Consider the following 19,123-nt stretch of genomic DNA (forward strand, 5'->3'; position numbering starts at 1 on the left):
TATGCCACCTGCCAGAACTCTACACTGAGGCCTTACAGGTATGCTTGTCATTTCATCCTCACAGGAACTCCACAGTGTAGGTGCGATTGCTGTTTCACAGATAAGGAAACAGAAGGATTAAGTGATTTGCCCGAGGACAATTAGCGCCAGAGCTTTGAGTTTTTCATGACTTTTCTGAGCATTAAAATGCTCTAAACACCATAGGAGAGAACCCAGTATGACAGTGTGGATGGGCTTAATACCACTGAACTGCACACTTAAAAGTGGTTAAAATGGTAAATTCTATGTGTATTTTATGTGTATTTTGCCAAAAACAAACAAACAAAAAGTGATGACCTAGTTGAGAGTGAATGCAGAGTGTGCTCCTAGCAAGCACACTTGCTTTAGGGCCCTAGAAAAAGTGTGAGCCTGTATGAGTTGAAAGAATGGACAGAGACCGTGAGGGAGACTCCAGGGCATGTGTGTTTCATCATCATCTGGGAAAAGGAGGGCACGTGTCGCCCTCTGCAGGACAAATGAAGGAAGAGCCTTTCTAAACATGAAGGGTCTCATTTTATGAAGTTATCGTGGAGGGTCAGGACGTAGCCGTGTCTTCTCTGAGACCCCTCTCACTTTTTCGGCTTCTGAATACCTTTTTTTCCCCTTCCAAGTGATAGTGCTATATTGTGTTTTTGTTTTAATGAAAATGCAAAAAACACAAAGAAAATCCAAGCTGGAGATCACGCAGGGCAGTCCTTAGAAAGGATGGATTGCTCTTGGGTAAGAATTTGGAGTGCTCCGTAGCAAGCAGCAGAATTCAAAAGTTAATTATCTGTTGGGGACAATCTGAGCAGAACAGTAAGGGAACTTTAAAATGGGAAATGAGACTTTCAGTGACAGCCTGCCTCTTTTTCTCACAGCTTCTGAAAATGCAAGATTTGAGAGCAGCAGGATAGGACAGAAACAGCAAATATGTTTCATTTTTAATATCGCCTTTCTGGAATAAAGAGTAAATCAAATAAACACTTATCAATCCACGAGTAAATATTTGTGAGTGCCCTTTGCATGTAAAATATCACTGTTCTTAAGAATCTTTCTATCACACTGAAAAGATAAATATAAGTAGACGGCTATATATCTGTAGATGGGGGAACCATATAAGACACTGCATAAATGCAAAATGAGCTAAGTTCTATAGGTTTTCAGAGAGGAAGAACTCACTGTGAACCGAGATGATTAAGACTTACAGAGGAGGTCAAAGTTGGAACTTTGCCTTGAGAGATGTTCATATTCAGGTAGGGGAAAAGGAATAAAGAGAGCGTGCAGGGCAGGAGGAAAAGCATGGAAAAAGGCCCAGAGTTAGATAAATATTGGGGCTCTTTGAAGCAACCTAAATGTCCATCGACAGATGAATGGATAAAGATGTGATATATACATATACAAAGGAATACTACTCAGCTGTAAAAAAGAATGAAATAATGCCATTTGCAACAACATGGATGGACCTAGAGATTATCATACTAAGTGAAGTAAGTCAGACAGAGAAAGGCAAGTATCATGTGGTATCACTTATTTGTGGAATCTAAAGAAAAGGATACAAATGAACTTATTTACAAAACAGAAATAGACTCACAGACATAGAAAACAAACTTATGGTTACTAAAGGGGATGGGGGGCTGAGTGGGACAGATAAAGTAGTAGTCTGGGATTAACATCCACCCAGAACTATATATAAAATAGGTAAACAAGGACCTACTGTATAGCACAGGGAACTCTACTCAACATCTTATAATAACCTGTAATGGAAAATAATCTGAAAAAATATATGTACCTATGTATGTATAACTGAATCACTTTGCTGTACACCTGAAACTAACACAACACTATAAATGAACTATACTTCAATTTAAAAAAAATACTGGGTGCCTTTGGAGCACCTGTGAACAAGCAGCCTGGCTAGAGCTGGGGTACACCTGATGAAGACCTGACCATCACTCCCAATTCTTCTCTTCCGCCCTGGGTCAGAATTCACCGATGCCCGTCATCTAGTGATGACTGTGCAGTGCCTCCCCCGAGAATGGCCGGAGCTCATTTCCTTGCCCCCCTATGTTGGGTCTGGCCACGTGACTTGCTTCGGCCAACAGAACGTGGGTGGAAGGGACAGCGTCTCCATCTGAGCAGAGGACCTGAGAGGCGGCATTGTGTGTTTCCACTCATTCTCCGGCGCGCTCGCCTTTCACCAGGAGAGTGTGTCAAGGTGGCTGCTGGTCCGAGGACGAGAAGAGGCACGTGGAACTCCCTGGATCTGACGCACATTCTGGAGCCGTGGACAGAGGACCCGACGACCTGCAGGCCCCAGACAGAGGAAACACCTGCTACTCTAAGCCACTGGGATTCTGAGGTTGTGTTCATGTCTCCAACCCTGACTGATACACATGCCCACAGTGGTTGCTCAGGGGCTCTGGGGCACTGAAGTCAAGAGCAGACTTTCTTTTAAAATAGGAGCCTCTCCTGGAGGCCGTAAATGTGACGCCTGTATGATTTTCCTTCCAGCTGGGCCTGGTCCCGGATGGTCAGAGATGAACCTTGGCAGGACAGGGAGGTTGGAAAAGAGGAGGGACGCCATGAGGTCATTTTCCCCCACAGTGGCTGGTACCCTTCTACACCCGAGGGGAAGTGTGACATTGTGGTTCTCTCTTTGCTCCTCACTCGTGCAACCAAATAAACCATCACCACCACCAAATTTTGGTTAAGAAACAACAAACGGAATGAAAATTGCCTGAAATATCAATAGTGATGATTGTCGGAATGTGTGGATGATTTAACTTTCCTTTCTTCTACTTTTCAGTTTTTTTCCCAATAAACTGATATTAATTTTGAAGTCAGAAACATAAAGGATGTTACTAAAAGAAATGAACAGCTGTACAGCAAGCAGGCGACCTTACATTAATATGTTTTCCCAATACCTTCTCTGAAAATGAGATTCTTTGGGCTCCTAGCAAGAACAGCTAATGTTAACACCAGGGTTTGTCTCCCTCTCCAGACACAGACCTCAGGCCTCACGCATCTCTTTTGGTTTCGGGCCCCCACTGGTCTTTGCCAGTGAGAGCTGTATGTCAACGCAGCCGGGAAAACAAAACTCTTTGGGTTACGGCTGAGTTTCATTTGTTCATCTGAACATCTGGCACTCTTTTAGGATGAGCAGACCACCCTGTGATTACAGTCAACTGGGAAGAGGAACTTTCCTAACGCCAACCAGACTGAGAAACTAGGAGAAACTCAGCTGCTTCGTCAACAAAGTTGCTTTAATTAGGACAGTAAGGTTCTACTGCCCCAACCTACTTTACCCCAAAGAGGCGGGACCACGTGGGCAAAAGGGTCCCTGTCCTGACTCCATGCTTTAGAGGGTCCTTACTCTGCTCCTAACCTCAGGGTATTTCTATTCCCCTACACTGTGAACCTAAAACTGCTCTTAAAAATAGTCTATTATCTGGACTTCCCTCATGGCGCAATGGTTAAGAATCCGCCTGCCAATGCAGGGGACACGGGTTCAAGCCCTGGTGCAGGAAGATCCCACATGCTGTGGAGCAACTAAGCCCACACGCCCCAACTACTGAGCCTGCGCTCTAGAGCACGCAAGCCACAACTAGTGAACCCATGCGCCACAACTACTGAAGCCTGCATGCTTAGAGCCCGTGCTCCGCAACAGGAGAAGCCATCACAGTGAGAAGCCCGCGCACCGCAATGAAGAGTAGCCCCCCTCGCCGCAACTAGAGAAAGCCTGCGCCCAGCAACGAAGACCCAACGCAGCCAAAAATAAATTAGTTAATTTATGTTAAAAAAATAGTCTATTAAAAAAAAAGCTTACTCGTGTGCTTTGTAAACGGATGCTGCCGGGAATCAAATGGCGTGGAACTGCATTTCGGTCCCACTGGCTGGCTTATTAAAATGCCAGAACTGATAACATGCTGGACACTGCATTCTCGGCATCTATTTAAACTTGCGATGAAAAGTTCTGAAACATTTTTTTGCATGTCAACATACAAATGTGTGAGGCGGTACATCACTTCTCAAACTTGTTCTAGGGGGTTTGCAAGCACAAAAGTTTGATCTTCATTCATAGAGGCAGGCTTCATAGAGGTCAGCCATAAGGGGCTGTGTGGGAAGAGAGTAAGGGGGTCACTGAGAAGGAGGGCGAGGACACAGCTTGTGGAGGGACAGGAGCTAGAGGTCCGAGGGAGATCCGGAGCAAAGATGCTCTCGACTGTGGTCCCCACAATATTCCTTTCCAGTGCCAGCCCGAGAAGCCTGGTCATGCTTCCATGAGATGCCTCTGTATCCTTTCAAGAATCATGTTAAAAAGTTCCAGGTAGAGCAGTTTCTCATGACCAAGCGATCCCCAGTGCCAGTTATGGCAATGTCTGCACACCCAGGAGTCAGCAGTAGCTCTGAAGAACCACTGATAGTCTTGGATCCTCTTCAAGGTTCACGAGTGAGACTCCTATGTGGTTCCTTCCTCTTGGGCATGAAGCTAAACCAGTGATGTCCCAAAGTAGCTATTCAATGGGTGGGGTGTAACAGCAGCCAGCAGGAGAATTCATGACTCTGCTTTTCCTCCTTTAAAAATGAGGTGATCTGGGACTTCCCTGGTGGCCCAGTGCTTAAGAATCCGCCTGCCAATGCAGGGGACACGGGTTCAAGCCGTGGTCTGGGAAGATCCCACATGCTGTGCAGCAACTAAGCGCGTGTGCCACAACTACTGAGCATGTGTGCCACAACTACTGAGTCCGTGTGAGTCTGTGTGCCACAACTGCTGAGGTCCGCGCGCCTAGAGCCCGTGCTCTGCAATGAGAGAAGCCACTGCAATGAGAGGCCCGTGCACGCAACAAGGAGTGGCCCCCGCTTGTCGCAACTGGAGAAAGCCCTCACACAGCAACGAAGATGCAACACAGCCAAAAATAAATGAATAAAATAAATAAAATTTTTTAAAAGGTTTAAAATTTTTTTTAATTTAAAAAACTAAAAAAAATAAAAATGAAGTGATCTGCTATTACCTCTCTAAGTATAGACCAGTCATCCTGGGGAAATTCCTTCCTAATTAAGCATCTTTTGGTCCACAAATTTGCAGGATCTGGTTTCTCTCCGTCACCTTATTACAGATAACTTTTGTTAAATTAATTAGACAAGGAGGCCACTGGACTGCGGGGACTCCAATGCCGGGCAGCCTACGTAAGCAAACCCAAATCTAAGCCTCAAGGTTACAAAAAACCGAAACCTAAGGGCATCCGATCACAAACAGTTACCTAGGCTACAATCAAATAATTTCCTTTCTTGGTTTCTGTACCTTCTCTCTGTAAGTCTCTCCCCTGGTTCTTAGCTGAGGAGTGCTCCTAAAGACTTCTGATTTGGTTCTGCCGGATTCGAATCGAATTTTGTTCAAATAAACTCTTAAATTTTTTTAATATGCTTCAGTTCATCTTTTCTTATAGGTGACCGCTGAATTTCGGTTGGCATCAAATGACTTGACTTTTATATATAACGTCGCGATGCTGCAAGCGGTTTTCATGCTGGATTTAACCTTGCGAGGTGGGAAGTACAGCCGTATCACATTGTACAAATAGAAACGCTGAATTCAGGTGTCATCAGAAAGCCTGCTAAGACCACACAGTCAGCAGGTGACACTTGAGACACAGGTGAACAACATCACTTTTCAAGTCATGGGTGGAGGCGGTGCTTTGCATGTGTGCCTGCAAAGCACACCACTGATGTCCCCAAATCTTTATTGATGGTTGTTTCTAATATTTGAGCTCAAAACCCCCCTTTGCATTCATTTTACTGCCGCCTGCCTAGACTTATCCCCGCAAGTAAGTAGTTTGTAAGAGAATCCTGTTAAGTACTAAGGATTTCAGTGTTGTAAAATTTCATGAAATTTTACCTAATTTTGTATGGTTTAGTAATTTTCCAGGAGAACTGATACTCTGGGCCACAGAAGCTCTTTCTCAGTCAAGCTGCAAATACTAATCCGTATTTTACATAACAAACAGGCTATGGGGAGGCCAAGAACAGACTGACTTTGGAGTCATGAATGCAGATTCCAAGGAGAAAGACAGAATCTGAACTCTCAAGCACTCCAGGGATCTACACCTGCAGACCTATGAGAGCAGGCACCATTGTCTCTAAGGGCGCAGAGGATGTCATTTACCATGTAAAACAATGTGACTGTCAGCACACGGTTCTTCAGGAATGGTGGCCCAGGCCAGGCCTATTCATCCACTATTACAGAGACAGCAAAAGAATAAATGGGGGCTTATTCTGATCCGCCAGATCAGTTTCTTCTCATTGTGGGAAACTGAGTCGGTGTAGTAACTTCTGAATCAGTTGTTTCCATTTGTGGTATCATCCTGCTAGCCGTATTCAATTTACCTTGTCTGAGGACAACCTCAGTCACTACCAATTTCATTCCAGGTTTCCTATAGTCTTGAGAGCTCTGAACAGAAGACTCAACCTATGGAAACCACTCATCAAAGTCCCCAATGAGTCTTAAGATCAAACAAAGGCTTCCTTTCTATCTTTGATCTCAGTTTTCTCATCTGTAAAGAGGAATAGCAATATATCCTTCTTATAGTTGTAAAGATTGGAGATAATACTTGCAAAGCTTCTAGCCTAGCATAGAGTAGCTATTAATAGTTTCTAGCAATTTCCCTCCTTCCCTGGATCGTCAGTTTATCCCTCTGCATTTGATAAAACGTAGCTTTTGTTATAAACTGCCATGAAAATAAGTTCTTAGGCTTTTCCAGCAAGCGGCCTGAGGTGACCTCTAAAAATGGTTTGCTATTCACTTGATCCAGAGAACCCCACAAAATCACGCACATCAAGAGGTTCAACTCTTCGTGCTCACTTTAAGAACACTCGTGAAACTGCCCAGGCCAATACGTGTGTGCGTATCCGAAAAGCCACCAAGTATCTGAAGGAGGTCACTATAAAGAAGCAACGTGTGCCATTCTGTCATTACAATGGCGGAGTTGGTAGGTGTGCCCAGGCCAAACAGTGGGGCTGGACGCAGGGTCGGTGGCCCAAAAAAGGTGCTGAATTTTTACTGCACATGCTCAAAAATGCAGAGAGTAAGGCTGAACTTAAGGGCGTAGATGTAGATTCTCTGGTCATTGAGCAAATCCAGGTGAACAAAGCCCGCACAATGCAGTGCAGGACTTACAGAGCTCGTGGTCAGACCAAGCCATACACGAGCTCTCCCTGCCACACTGAGATGGGCCTTACTGAAAAAGAACAGATTGTTCTTAAACCAGAAGAGGAGGCTGCACAGAAGAAAAAGATATCCCAGAAGAAACTGAAGAAACAGAAACTTCTGGCCCGGGAATAAATGCCGCAAAAAATAAATGCAAATAAAAGTTAGAAAGAAAAAAAAGTTCTTAGGTTTGATATCTTAAGAACTTAGAACCAATACTATCTAATAGAAGTCAGTTCCTGTCACTATCTTCATCTCTAGAAGTTTTTTTTACAATCACAGAGGAAAGTTCCTTAATGCAAGGTAAGTTTGGGGGGCATATTGGGAAAGTGACCAAAATCCAGTCAATTCTGTTTTTCCTTGTAAATAAATACCTTGGAGTTGGAGAACAGGTGAGATGGGGATGTCAAAGGTAGAAAGATTTTTACTCATCTCATGAGAAGAGAAAACCAACACAAGGAAAAATTTAGAAGCATGTCTCTAGTAACGTTTATAGGTAAAATATTGCCCATCTGATAGAAAACACGAAAGTAAAAATGTGTACATTTCATGCTGAATTTATGGAGGGTGAAATGAGACTTTTTTTTGAAGGAGAAGGAGAAACTCAGCAATGTTTAAAATCTAGTTCATCATGTTTATATCCCAACCTATTTCTCTTCTCATGCTTCCTACCGAAGGGAAGGGCATTAGGGTCTATCTAATTCCCGAGCGGGGAATCAGTGTCATCCATGTCTGCTTCTATGCCTCCTTACTATACCAGCATCCAAGCGGTCACCATATTCTGCAAAATTCCATTACCTCCTGAGTCTCTCCCAGTGCCCTTCAGTCCATCATTATCTGTTCTTTCTGGGCTTCTGTAACCACCTCTCCATCACATGGCAGCTGCCACTTTTACTTTCTCCAAATCCATTCTCTGCTGTGCAATCACACTGATCTTCCCTCAACTCAACACCCTTCAACGGCTCCCTGCAAGCCTCAGGACAAAGCCCAGTGTCTTTAACACGATCTACAAAGCCCTTGATCATCTTGTTCCTGCTGCTCTCCAGTCCAAAGGAGGTCTTGCTAGGACCACATGATTTTGTTAAAAAACCATTTGATCAAGAACAAAATCACAGCAGAAACAACACATTGATTCAAAATCTCCCCCACCACTTGTTTTTCAGGTCTTAGTGATTCGGATGCACTAAGTATTTAGTAGTGCTTAGTTTTTATGCATCTTCAAGCCTTTGGGACCATTTTTCAGACTTTTTCAAGTTTTTAAATTTTATCTCTATTTGATTCTTAGACAATTATGCTTGTTTGGCATCTATTCCTAAAGTTTTGGGGCTTGTGGCAAAGTATTAGAGAGTGAAGTGAGTGTAAATCAATGGCCTGATGCCATGGCTGCCGGCCAGGAAGACCAGGATCTGTTCCAGCATCCGTGAGTCCTAAGCGGGGTCGGACCTCCACCGGCTCTCACTGGCACTGGGATGCTGGGAATAAACGAAACACACTATAGGCTGAATGCAGTGAACAATACCCTGGAACACTGCCAGTGGCTTCAGAATCTTCTGTCATCTAATAAGCTTCTGCAGATGACAATTCACTCACTATCCCTACTTCCATAAATCATTTTTCTGCAAGAACGAACCCTAGACTTGAGCTCTTCCACCCACAGAGAGTGGGGCACGCTCCATGCCCCTCAATCATGACCACAAAGTTGAATGAATCCCATAGTGGCAAGAAAATGCAGCTTCATATAAAAGAAATATAGAATATAGCTAAACAGGCAAAGCAGGCATGAGTGGTTGAGGCTGGGTTTTTAAAAACAGCAAAATGTTGAAACAAGAAAAATCTCGAATAAACAACCTAACCTTATACCTAAAGCAACTAGAGAAAGAAGAACTAACAAAACCCAAAGTTAGTAGAAGGAAAGAAATCATAAAGATCAGAGCAGAAATAAATGAAATAGAGATGAAGAAAACAATAGCAAAGATCAATGAAACTAAAAACTGGTTCTTTGAGAAGATAAAAATAACAAAATGTTGGAACTTCCCTGGTGGCACAGTGGTTAAGGATCCACCTGCCAACGCAGGGGACACGGGTTTGATCCCTGGTCCGGGAAGATCCCACATGCCACAGAGCAACTAAGCCTGTGCGCCACAACTACTGAGCCCACGTGCTGCAGCTACTGAAGTCTGTGAGCTTAGAGCCTGTGCTAGGCAACAAGAGAAGCCACCGCAAAACAAGAGAAGCCACCGCAAAATGAGAGGCCCACGCACTGCAACAAAGAGTAGCCCCTGCTTCCACAACCAGAGAGAAAGCGCGTGTGCAGCAGTGAAGACCCAACACAGCCAAAAACCCCAAAATGTTAAAAACTGAGTAACAGCCTGAAAATATATTTTAAACGAACCCCTTACAATCATGATTGCATGAACTGGTGATTGGAAACATTCATTACTGACCTGCTTTTATTTTAACCAATACGCTATTTCTTTTATTTTATTTTAATTTATTTTTATTTTTTTGGGTGCATTGGGTCTTTGTTGCTGTGTGCAGGCTTTCCTCTAGTTGCGGCGATCGGGGGCTACTCTTCGTTGCGGTGCGCAGACTTCTCATTACAGTGGCTTCTCTTGTTGCGGAGCACGGGCTCTAGTCACGTGGGCTTCAGTAGTTGTGGTACACGGGCTCAGTAGTAGTGGCTTGCAGGCTGTAGAGTGCAGGCTCAGTAGTTGTGGCGCACAGGCTTAGTTGCTCCGCAGCATGTGGGATCTTCCTGGACCAGGGCTCGAACCCGTGTCCCCTACGTTGGCAGGTGGATTCTTAACCACTGCGCCACCAGGGAAGCCCCCAATATGCTATTTCTATCAGTTTCTTTTCCACAATTTATCTGAATGCACTGTCACCCCCTGTCCCTACCTCCTCCTCGTGGTCCAGCTGTACAATTTCCCATGACCTAAAAGAACTTCCCTCTTTGTTCTCGGACTTTGCACACACACCCCGCCTAGGATGCTCGCTTCTACTCTACTCTTCACCTGGTTAACTCCAACAGATTTTGCAGGTGAGCGCTTGAACACAACTTTGTGTGAGGAAACTTCCCTGCCCGCCATGCGCAGACAGTTGGCTGGAGATTTCCATGGGACAAGTCTAGGACATCCTTGTACGCATGATTTGAGGAAGCTTTTTCAAATATGGAGAAGGACACTTTTTATTTTGTAGACTGTACGTAGAGTTGTACATTTTCCAGGCGCTCTCTTGACTTATCCCGACATCCATAAGCACCAAATATGAACAACAAAGAAAAGGGTATCTTTAAACTATGAAGTGTTAATGGCTCAGAGTGCGTCACATATATTGGATTAATGTAGCCAACGAGCTATAAGGACAGAAGAGGAGGATAAGTCAACAAAGAGGTATATTTTGGATGCTGAATCAAAAGAAACAAAATGGATTATTTTCTCTCTGAATCCTTCAAGGGGCTCTTAGTTTACGTATGGCCTAAGAGTTGTTTGTGTTTCTTTGAAAGGAATACATTTGTGATATTTTGTGAGATGATGAATGAGCTGGTGAGTACCCAGGTGACATTAAAAATTGGATATTTTATATGGTTTAACAATATACAAGTTATCTTACCTGGGGGTTTTTAAATACAGCGTATTTTTCCTCCTTCTCCAAAAACAGCACTTTATTTTCTGTGTCTCTTGTCCAGTCTGATAAGACTTCAACAACATTTTCATGGTCTTCAAAAAACCTTTCTGATAAAACAAGGAAAAGCATTCTTTCAGACCCAAGACATCAGGGTTTCCAACAGAGAAATAAGCTGGTGTTGAGTTAACACCATGCTTCATACTTCTCATCAGTTTCTAGAAATTCCTAATTCTTACATGATGTCACACTGTAACATCTCTATTATGTGTATTCTTCAGTCTCAGGTCTTCAACTTATTTTCCATTAAAAACATGGCAGATGAACCTACAATGTAGCGATAATGGTCAGCCATTGCTCTTTATTTCATGTTAGAATTTTTGACTATTTTAAATAGCCCCAGGTGGAGGCAACATCCTATATGGAAGGAGGCCAATTAAGCAATAATTGGGTAAACAACTTTGAATGAAATTGTGAGAAATTGTGAGATAAGTGATGAGTACTATAAAACATCACTCCCTAAAATGCTAAAAAACAATATATTTCGGAACCAACCCTAAACCTTCCTTTAGAGAGCTTTCAATTCTCTATTTGACTCACAGAGTTGAAGAAAACTTCAAGAGGTTATTTCTGTGCAGACCACTTCCTCCAGAAAGATGTGTACCCAAAGCTTCTAAAACATGTATTTCTGTATTCCAACAGGCTCTCCCAGGAGACAATTGTTCTATGAGTGGTATTAAGAATGAGAAGTAACAGAGTATTTCTTTAATTGCTTTTTAGCTTTTAAAAAAAAACTCAATCAACGTCTATCCACTGTCCTTTGCTCTCCCGGGCTGAGCCTCTTCCACTAGACAAAGTGTCAGACATTGAGTGAGCGGGCAGTGATGTGAGGCCCGCGGCAGAGTTACCCTAGAGTATAAAGAAGTAAACTTTAAAGAGACATCGGCTGACAGACACCCAGGCTCTCCGACTATCTGCTCAGCTTGCTAATCATGCGGTAAGAAGTATCCTCCTGTCACTTTCTTTCCCTTTCGGATCTGCTAGAGAAGTAGCAGCAATAATGCTTACATTCCCCAAGGTCTGGCCACCTGCTCCAATCCGAGTCTCTGCCACAGATAAATGAAGAGGCAAGCACTGAACCTGACCTAAGGGAAGTGATGCAGGGGGAGTCTTGATAGCCTTGAACCAAACTCTTCTTCGCAATAGACCAAAACCCATAATAAAGCAAACTCACAGGTTTTTTGGAGTACAGCCAATTGCTGGAACTGGGACTTACCGATTTGTAGTTCTGGATATATTTCATAAAGACACCAGTCCACACTGCAGTCACAATGGGTTTTCTCAAAAAGGTTGTCTAGAACATCTCGGGCTAATTGCCGCTCATCCACCATCAGTGACTTCGTGCTGTTATCATTCATGTGCACCTTGACAACGAGCTGAGGATAAAGCCACAGGGCAGCCAGTAAATTCAAGCAACTGTAGAAGGCCACCCACTGAGGTTAAGGTTTCAATGTTCCTATCTCTTCTGCGAATTTAAGTAAGAAGGTGTCCCACAAACTCACTCATATGCCAAGCACTTGTTTAAGGTGCCAGGAATATAAACGTAGAGAAACCAGTTCACAAAAACAGAAATAAATACACAATAAGTGAAGTCCCTGCCCGGCTTTCAGAGACTCTGCATCCTGGTGAGGGAGAGAGAAAATGAACACAACCCAAGAAGTGCTGCCTGCCGGCCTCCCTGACATCTTTCTGTTACTTCTTCCGGTTCACCTCAGAGCCCAGAAGCGTTGCTTAGCTGAAAGCCGTGCCGGTACCTTTGTAATAAATTCTTCTGTCCTGCTTAGCTGGAGTTGGGTCCCATTTCATGCAACCCGAGACTTCTATGACACAGGTTAAGACCAAGTTGGTTAATCTACAATTCTCTGAAGGTCGGAAGTTGCAGAGTGACAGCGTCACCGAGGGGTCTTATCGAGAGGCAGGTGGTGTCCCAGCAGGACACGTTTGAGATTAGAGGCGGACTAAGCCAGATCAATGTAGACTGAGAAAGCGCTATTATGGAGGCATGCAGGCCAATGAGTGACCTAATGCACTTTTCATTTGATTAAAAAAAAATTTACTGCATTGAGTTCACAGTCAAATTGGTAGCTACCTTATTCCTAATCTGGACGGTTTGGTGTGAGAATTTACTCCTAAGGGCACAGGATTTCACTGATTTTTCCCAGACAACTTGTCAAGGTTATTAAAACTTCTGATCCCTAAGAGAGACCATGATTCTGATGTAACATAACAGAATTAATTCAACAACTAATCAGCTAGGGTTTGGATTTTCTTTGATACCTGTGTATTTGTAGCTTTTTTTTTTTTTTTGCGGTACGCGGGCCTCTCACTGCCGTGGCCTCTCCCGTTGGGGAGCACAGGCTCCGGACGCGCAGGCTCAGCGGCCATGGCTCAAGGGCCCAGCCGCTCCGCGGCACGTGGGATCCTCCCGGACCGGGGCACAAACCCACGTCCCCTGCATCGGCAGGCGGGCTGTCAACCACTGCACCACCAGGGAAGCCCTGTAGCATATTTTTAATTCCGGCAGTTGTTAGTTATGAGTGCTACAGGTTATAACGGTGCTATCTATCCAGTCTTCAAAAGGAACAGTGGAAATGTGCCCATGAAGCCCACATTTATTAGACACTTATGTTTAAGGGAAGATTTTCCATAACTCCTTCTGGGAAGATCTACGTTCTTATTTTATTCTTTGCCAAGATCACTGATCCTCCCTGATTAAGTGGGAGTTAGCTCTAGTTAGAGTCCATCTTTGAGTGCCACACGGGAAGGAAGGGCTGCCTTTCCCTTTCCAGACCATCCCTGCCCAAACTCCAGCCTGCAGTGCCTGCACTTACTCCACAGGCTGCCAGCAGAGAATTCCCAGAAGCAACATCGTCAACCAGAACCCCCTGACACTCTTGCTTAAACTTCTATTCTAACTTGAAAAGAGAAGCATGAGATAGTTAGAGACAAGTTCTGCCTATTCTGTCTGTCTAAGGTTGGTCCTGGTTATTCACATATGAGGCTCATCATTATTTTTAAAAAGTGTTTAGATGGAGTGAAGAGAGAGGTCATACAAGTGGTAACATTTCTTCCTTCCCCCAAAGTTTGGGTTAGATTCTGAGCAGCAGGGAAACTGCCCCTCTGGTCCCACTCCCACCCAACTGGATCTTGAAGACAGTGTGTAGTTAACAGTGAAGAATGCAATTCCTGTGGATTTCTGTGCAGAGTTACTGAGAGCAACCAAGGGTGTGGATGGTGATAAGAATCTGGACGAAGAGCAGGCAAGGACCACAAGTCGAAGCACACCTAGTATCTGCTCTTCCCACACTTGCACACCTAAGACTCAAATGCAGACATCAGGGCAATAAAGGTGCATTTCCTGCTCCTGGAACCATTCAAATGAGACCATTATTCCAGGCTTGTCCAAAGAATACTTTTTTTCCCTTGAAAACCTGTAGCCCAGAAACGTCTAGTTGGACAGTTGTTTTCGTTGTATGTTCATCTTTTTTTAAAAAAATAAATTTATTTATTTATTTTTGGCTGTGTTGGGTCTTCATTGCCGTGCGTGGGCTTCTCATTGTGGTGGCTTCTCCTGTTGCGGAGCATGGACTCTAGGCATGCAGGCTTCAGTAGTTGTGGCACACGGGCTCCATAGTTGTGGCTCACGGGCTCTAGAGCACAAGCTCAGTAGTTGTGGCACACAGGCTTAGTTGCTCCGCGGGGCATGTGGGATCTTCCAGGTCCAGGGCTCGAACCCATGTCCCCTGCACTGGCAGGCGGATTCTTAACCACTGCGCCACCAGGGAAGTCCCTGTATGTACATCTTTTGATGTATTTAAAACAACAGGCCCAGGACATCCCTGGTGGCGCAGTGGTTAAGAATCCGCCTGCCAATGCAGGGGACAGGGGTTCAGTGGGGAACCTCTGGTCTGGGAGTTCCCACATACCACAGAGCAACTAAGCCCACGTGCCACAACTACTGAGACTGCACTTTAGAGCCCATAAGCCACAACTACTGAGCCTGTGTGCCACAACTACTGAAGCCTGTGCACCTAGAGCCCATGCTCCGCAACAGGAGAAGCCACCGCAATGAGAAGCCCATGCACCGCAAGGAAGGGTAGCCCCGGCTCACAGCAACTAGAGAAAGCCCACATGCAGCAACGAAAATCCAATGCGGCCAAAAATAAATAAATTTATTTAAAAAAATAAAATAAAATAATGAAACAATAGGCCCAACTACTACAATGTCAAAGACCCATTCATCTGACCAGAGAAATCAGACGTGGATGGTTGTGTGGAAAACAGAAATGCCTCAAATAGTGGAATGACCATGGCTTATTTTCTGTGGAAGGCATGCCTGCTGCTCTCAGCTGAGGAATATTGCTATAAAGTAGTTATACGTCCTAAGAAACACTACCAGTGTTAGGATTCAGAAGACAATCTTCCTGATGAAAAAATCAGTGATGTTTGACCACATTTCATTCTTGCTTAGGAATTCTTGAGAAAATAAAACATAGCTTGGTGTTTTGCTTTCAAAGAGAGAAAAAAACTAAATCACATAATTTGACAATGATGCAATTATGAAAGGGTTGGGGGTTTTTTTGGCAGAAATTGCAAACTAAATTTAATCCATATGTAGTTACCAATGTCCACAATTATAAAACTTAGGGGGAAAAAAAACAAGAGAAGGCTGATGACTTTTAGCAAGAAGAAATCATATTTAGTCTTCTTCACAGCTTTCTTCACATTTACAAGCTGAAGAGTAGCTATATACCAACACATGACACCCTAAGTCACAGTTAGGCGATTAGCAAGCTGAGTACTTTTCATACCAACACCATATGATATAGAGTAAAATGACTCAAGCATGAAAAAACTTCCGCTTTCTAATCCATCATAGTAAAGATTTAATGGTTTTTATCATTTCTTCTTTTTCTTTTGCAAACTAATAAATACAAAATTATCCCAGCCCTAAATCATTTGCAATAAATACATTTTTGCTTCTATGATAAAATTTACAAGTGGAATTGGTCTCCTGTGTCACAGAGCTTTAAAACAAAGAAACAAAATCAATGAGTGAATCCGATTCTGTTTCCAGTTCCAACAGCTTTGCAACACAAACTGTGTACATCGTTCTTCGTGATCCAAAGTGATGTCAACACCCCACAGAATACTTGAGGGCAAAGTACTTCAGATAAACTTGATTCCATCCTTTATAAAACATGTTGTAGCTTATGTGTTAGTACATCTTAGTTACTTTATTAATGGATGAGTATGACTCAGTTTTTTTTTTTGATGTTCTGTGCCACACAGCCTTTTGTTTTTAGAAATAAGTCTGGAGGGTCCTAAGTCAGAAAAAATATACACCTTAGCTTCTTAATTTTCTTTCCTCTCCCACTGATCAGAACTGCTTCTGTTTCACATCTGCTTTGTTGACTAGAGGCAGGTGGTGCTTTTTGCTACTGTTACAATTCACCTCAACTAAATTATGGCAAAGTTCTGTGGAAACACTGCTTTCTCCTCCTTGTTCTCTTCATCTCCAGTTAAGCAAACTGGCCAAATATGCTAGTTGTTCTACCTTATTTTTTATATTTTTAAAAAATGCATTTATTTATTTTGTCTGCGTTGGGGCTTCGTTGCTGCACTCAGTCTTTCTCTAGTTGCAGCGAGCGGGGGCTACTCTTCGTTGCGGTGCACGGGCTCTCCTTGTGGTGGCTTCTCCTGTTGCGGAGCACGGGCTCTAGGCCCACGGGCTTCAGTAGTTGCAGCATGCGGGCTCAGTAGCTGTGGCACATGGGCTTAGTTGCTCTGTGGCATGTGGGATCTTCCCAGACCAGGGATCAAACCCATGTCCCCTGCCTTGGCAGGTGGATTCTTAACCACTGCGCCACCAGGGAAGTCCCGGGTTCTACCTTTTAATCTAAGAACCAACTTCTCTTTTCATTTATCCTCTGAGAGTATCTCCAACGTGGCCCCCATTTTATAAACCACCCAGTGGTTTAACATAGTTGAAATAATTATGAATTGTATTTTTACTCATTTTCTCTTGTCTTTTTATCTCCAAAGGGAAAGTCGGCAACCGAAGACAGCCCATCTTCCCCTGCCATCCATTTGTAACTTGGTTCAGTACATGTTTATCTACAGTGAGGTCTTGTGCTAGAGAGACGGCTATGAAACAGGTCACCCTGCTCTCATCCCTTCCCCTACAATCCACTTTCCACACAATGGCCACTACGATCTTTAAAAACCATATATTATCCCTTGTTAAAAACCCTCATATGAGGACTTCCCTGGAGGTCCAGTGGTTAGGACTCTGCGCTTCCACTGCAGGGGTCACAGGCTCAATCCCTGGACAGGAAGCTAAGATCCCGCATGCCGCATGGTGCGGCCAAATGCTTTCCCACTGCACTGACAATATGTTCCAAACTCTTCGTCAGACCTGTGAGACCCTGTGACCCCACCTGCCTTTCTGCCCTCAGCTCCTCCCATTTTCCCTCCTGCTCAAGAGGTAAAGGGATCAACAGTATGGTGACGGATGGAAGCTAAATTTTGGGTGGTGAGCACACTCTAGGGTATACAGAAGCAGAAATATAAGAATGTACACATGAAACTTACATAACGTTATAAACCAATGCTACCTCAATTAAAAAAAAAAAAGATTCCCTTGGGCAGTATCACTCCTTCCAGCTTTATTTTCTTCATAGCACTTCTCTCCCCAGCTAGAAGTGAACTCTACACAGGCAGGGACCTCACCTGACTGGTTCACCTCTCTGTACCCCCAGCACCTGTTCTATGAGATGAGGATGCATCGGTAAAGAAAACACAAAACTCCCTGGAGGAGCTTCCCTGGGGTTGGGGAGGGGACGTAGGCATTAAACAGGATAAACAAGTAATCTGGACAGTACGCTGTACGGGGAGGAAGGAAAGCAGGGGGAAGGTAAGGGATGTCAGGGGTGTGTGTGTGCATGGCACTGAACAGGTGACCAGACCTAGTGAGGGACAGAGAGAACCCACTGGAATCTGGGGAAGAGCCCTCCAGGCAGGGGGACCGCAAGGCACAAAGTTCCCGAGGCAGAGGCATGCCTGGAACATCTGTGGAGCAGCAGTGAGACCAGTAAGCTAGAACAGAGGGTGAGGGAGAGGGCTGGCAACCAGATCATGCAGGGACTTGATGTCGTTGTGAGGATTTGGGCTTTACTGTGTGTGTGTGGGGGGACATCCTTGAGCAGAGGAGGGACAAGAAAAGAGGTGGGAAGAGAATCACACGAGGGGGACTGGTCTTAGAAACATGGCAGTCCATGCACAGGAGCAGGAAAGACCATGGACCACCTGCCACAAGTGCAGGCGGGTAGGGAGGCAAATGTGTTGGGGGCTTGTAGAACCTTTCTTTGGATTGCTTCTACTTCTCAGTGCAATGGGCTGAGAAAATGTGGGAGAGGAAGGAGGTATTGGAGATTTTCAGAGAGAGGACAAGGTGGAAGTAGTTTTCTAGGTTCGTGGGAGAGAGACTGGACTTGGAAGCTCAGGCAGCACTGAAGGCCCAGGCTGGATTTAACCAGGTGTTCACAGAGTGAGGACAAGGGGGGAGAAGGCAGCCGAGGATGTATCAGTTCAATACCGACCACAGAATGCAATCATACATAGAGAATGGGGAAGAAAAATGATAAAAAGGTTCATGCATGCCTGAAATGAATGGAACCAGAATGACCTGAAAAAATTCTCATAGATGAACCTTGGAAGTCTGGATCCTGGAGTAGTCAAGGAATATTTATTAAATATCGATCAACATGTACTGAAATCCTTCATTCAAGGAACCATGAGAGGTGCTGCAGGAACATAAAATCTAATGCCCTGTATGAAAAGAATAATTCACCCAACTGTAAGCAAAAAGTTCTTAACGACTCTCAGCCACGGTATATGCTTCAGGAGTCGAAGTGAGACTGTTTATCTTTCTCTTAATTTACCTAACTATTGTTAACACTTTATTATTAGGTAGATGCTTCTCCTGAGCTTAAATACATGTGTCTCTGATATAACACAATATATGTGTCTCCAGAAAAACCTATGCTCTACAGAAAAAGCACAATAAATTACAGGCTTATTGGGACAATAGGGTCGAGGCAGGTCACTCAAAACCTACGCCAACTTTGAACACACAGCTCTAGCCAAAAGAACATTTAGTATTTCAGGAGAGAACTTGGACATCCAGGGCAGGCTGGGGGCTGCCTCAGGGGGTAT

At 44.1% G+C, this 19,123-nt stretch overlaps 1 protein-coding gene across 2 annotated transcripts in view; it reads right to left on the bottom strand.

Moving 5' to 3' along the window:
* The window catches only part of APBB1IP (amyloid beta precursor protein binding family B member 1 interacting protein), a 100,184-nt gene that overhangs the window by 32,036 nt on the left and 49,025 nt on the right, over positions 1-19,123 (bottom strand). For both annotated transcript variants that reach the window (XM_067701768.1, XM_067701775.1), the window contains 2 exons: positions 12,123-12,282; positions 10,835-10,956 (listed from right to left, as the gene is read on the bottom strand). In XM_067701768.1, the coding sequence (XP_067557869.1) occupies positions 10,835-10,956; positions 12,123-12,282 (282 nt within the window). The remainder of the gene's footprint in view (positions 1-10,834; positions 10,957-12,122; positions 12,283-19,123) is intronic.

Source organism: Pseudorca crassidens, chromosome 1 (assembly GCF_039906515.1).
Source record: "Pseudorca crassidens isolate mPseCra1 chromosome 1, mPseCra1.hap1, whole genome shotgun sequence".
Lineage (NCBI taxonomy): Eukaryota > Metazoa > Chordata > Mammalia > Artiodactyla > Delphinidae > Pseudorca > Pseudorca crassidens.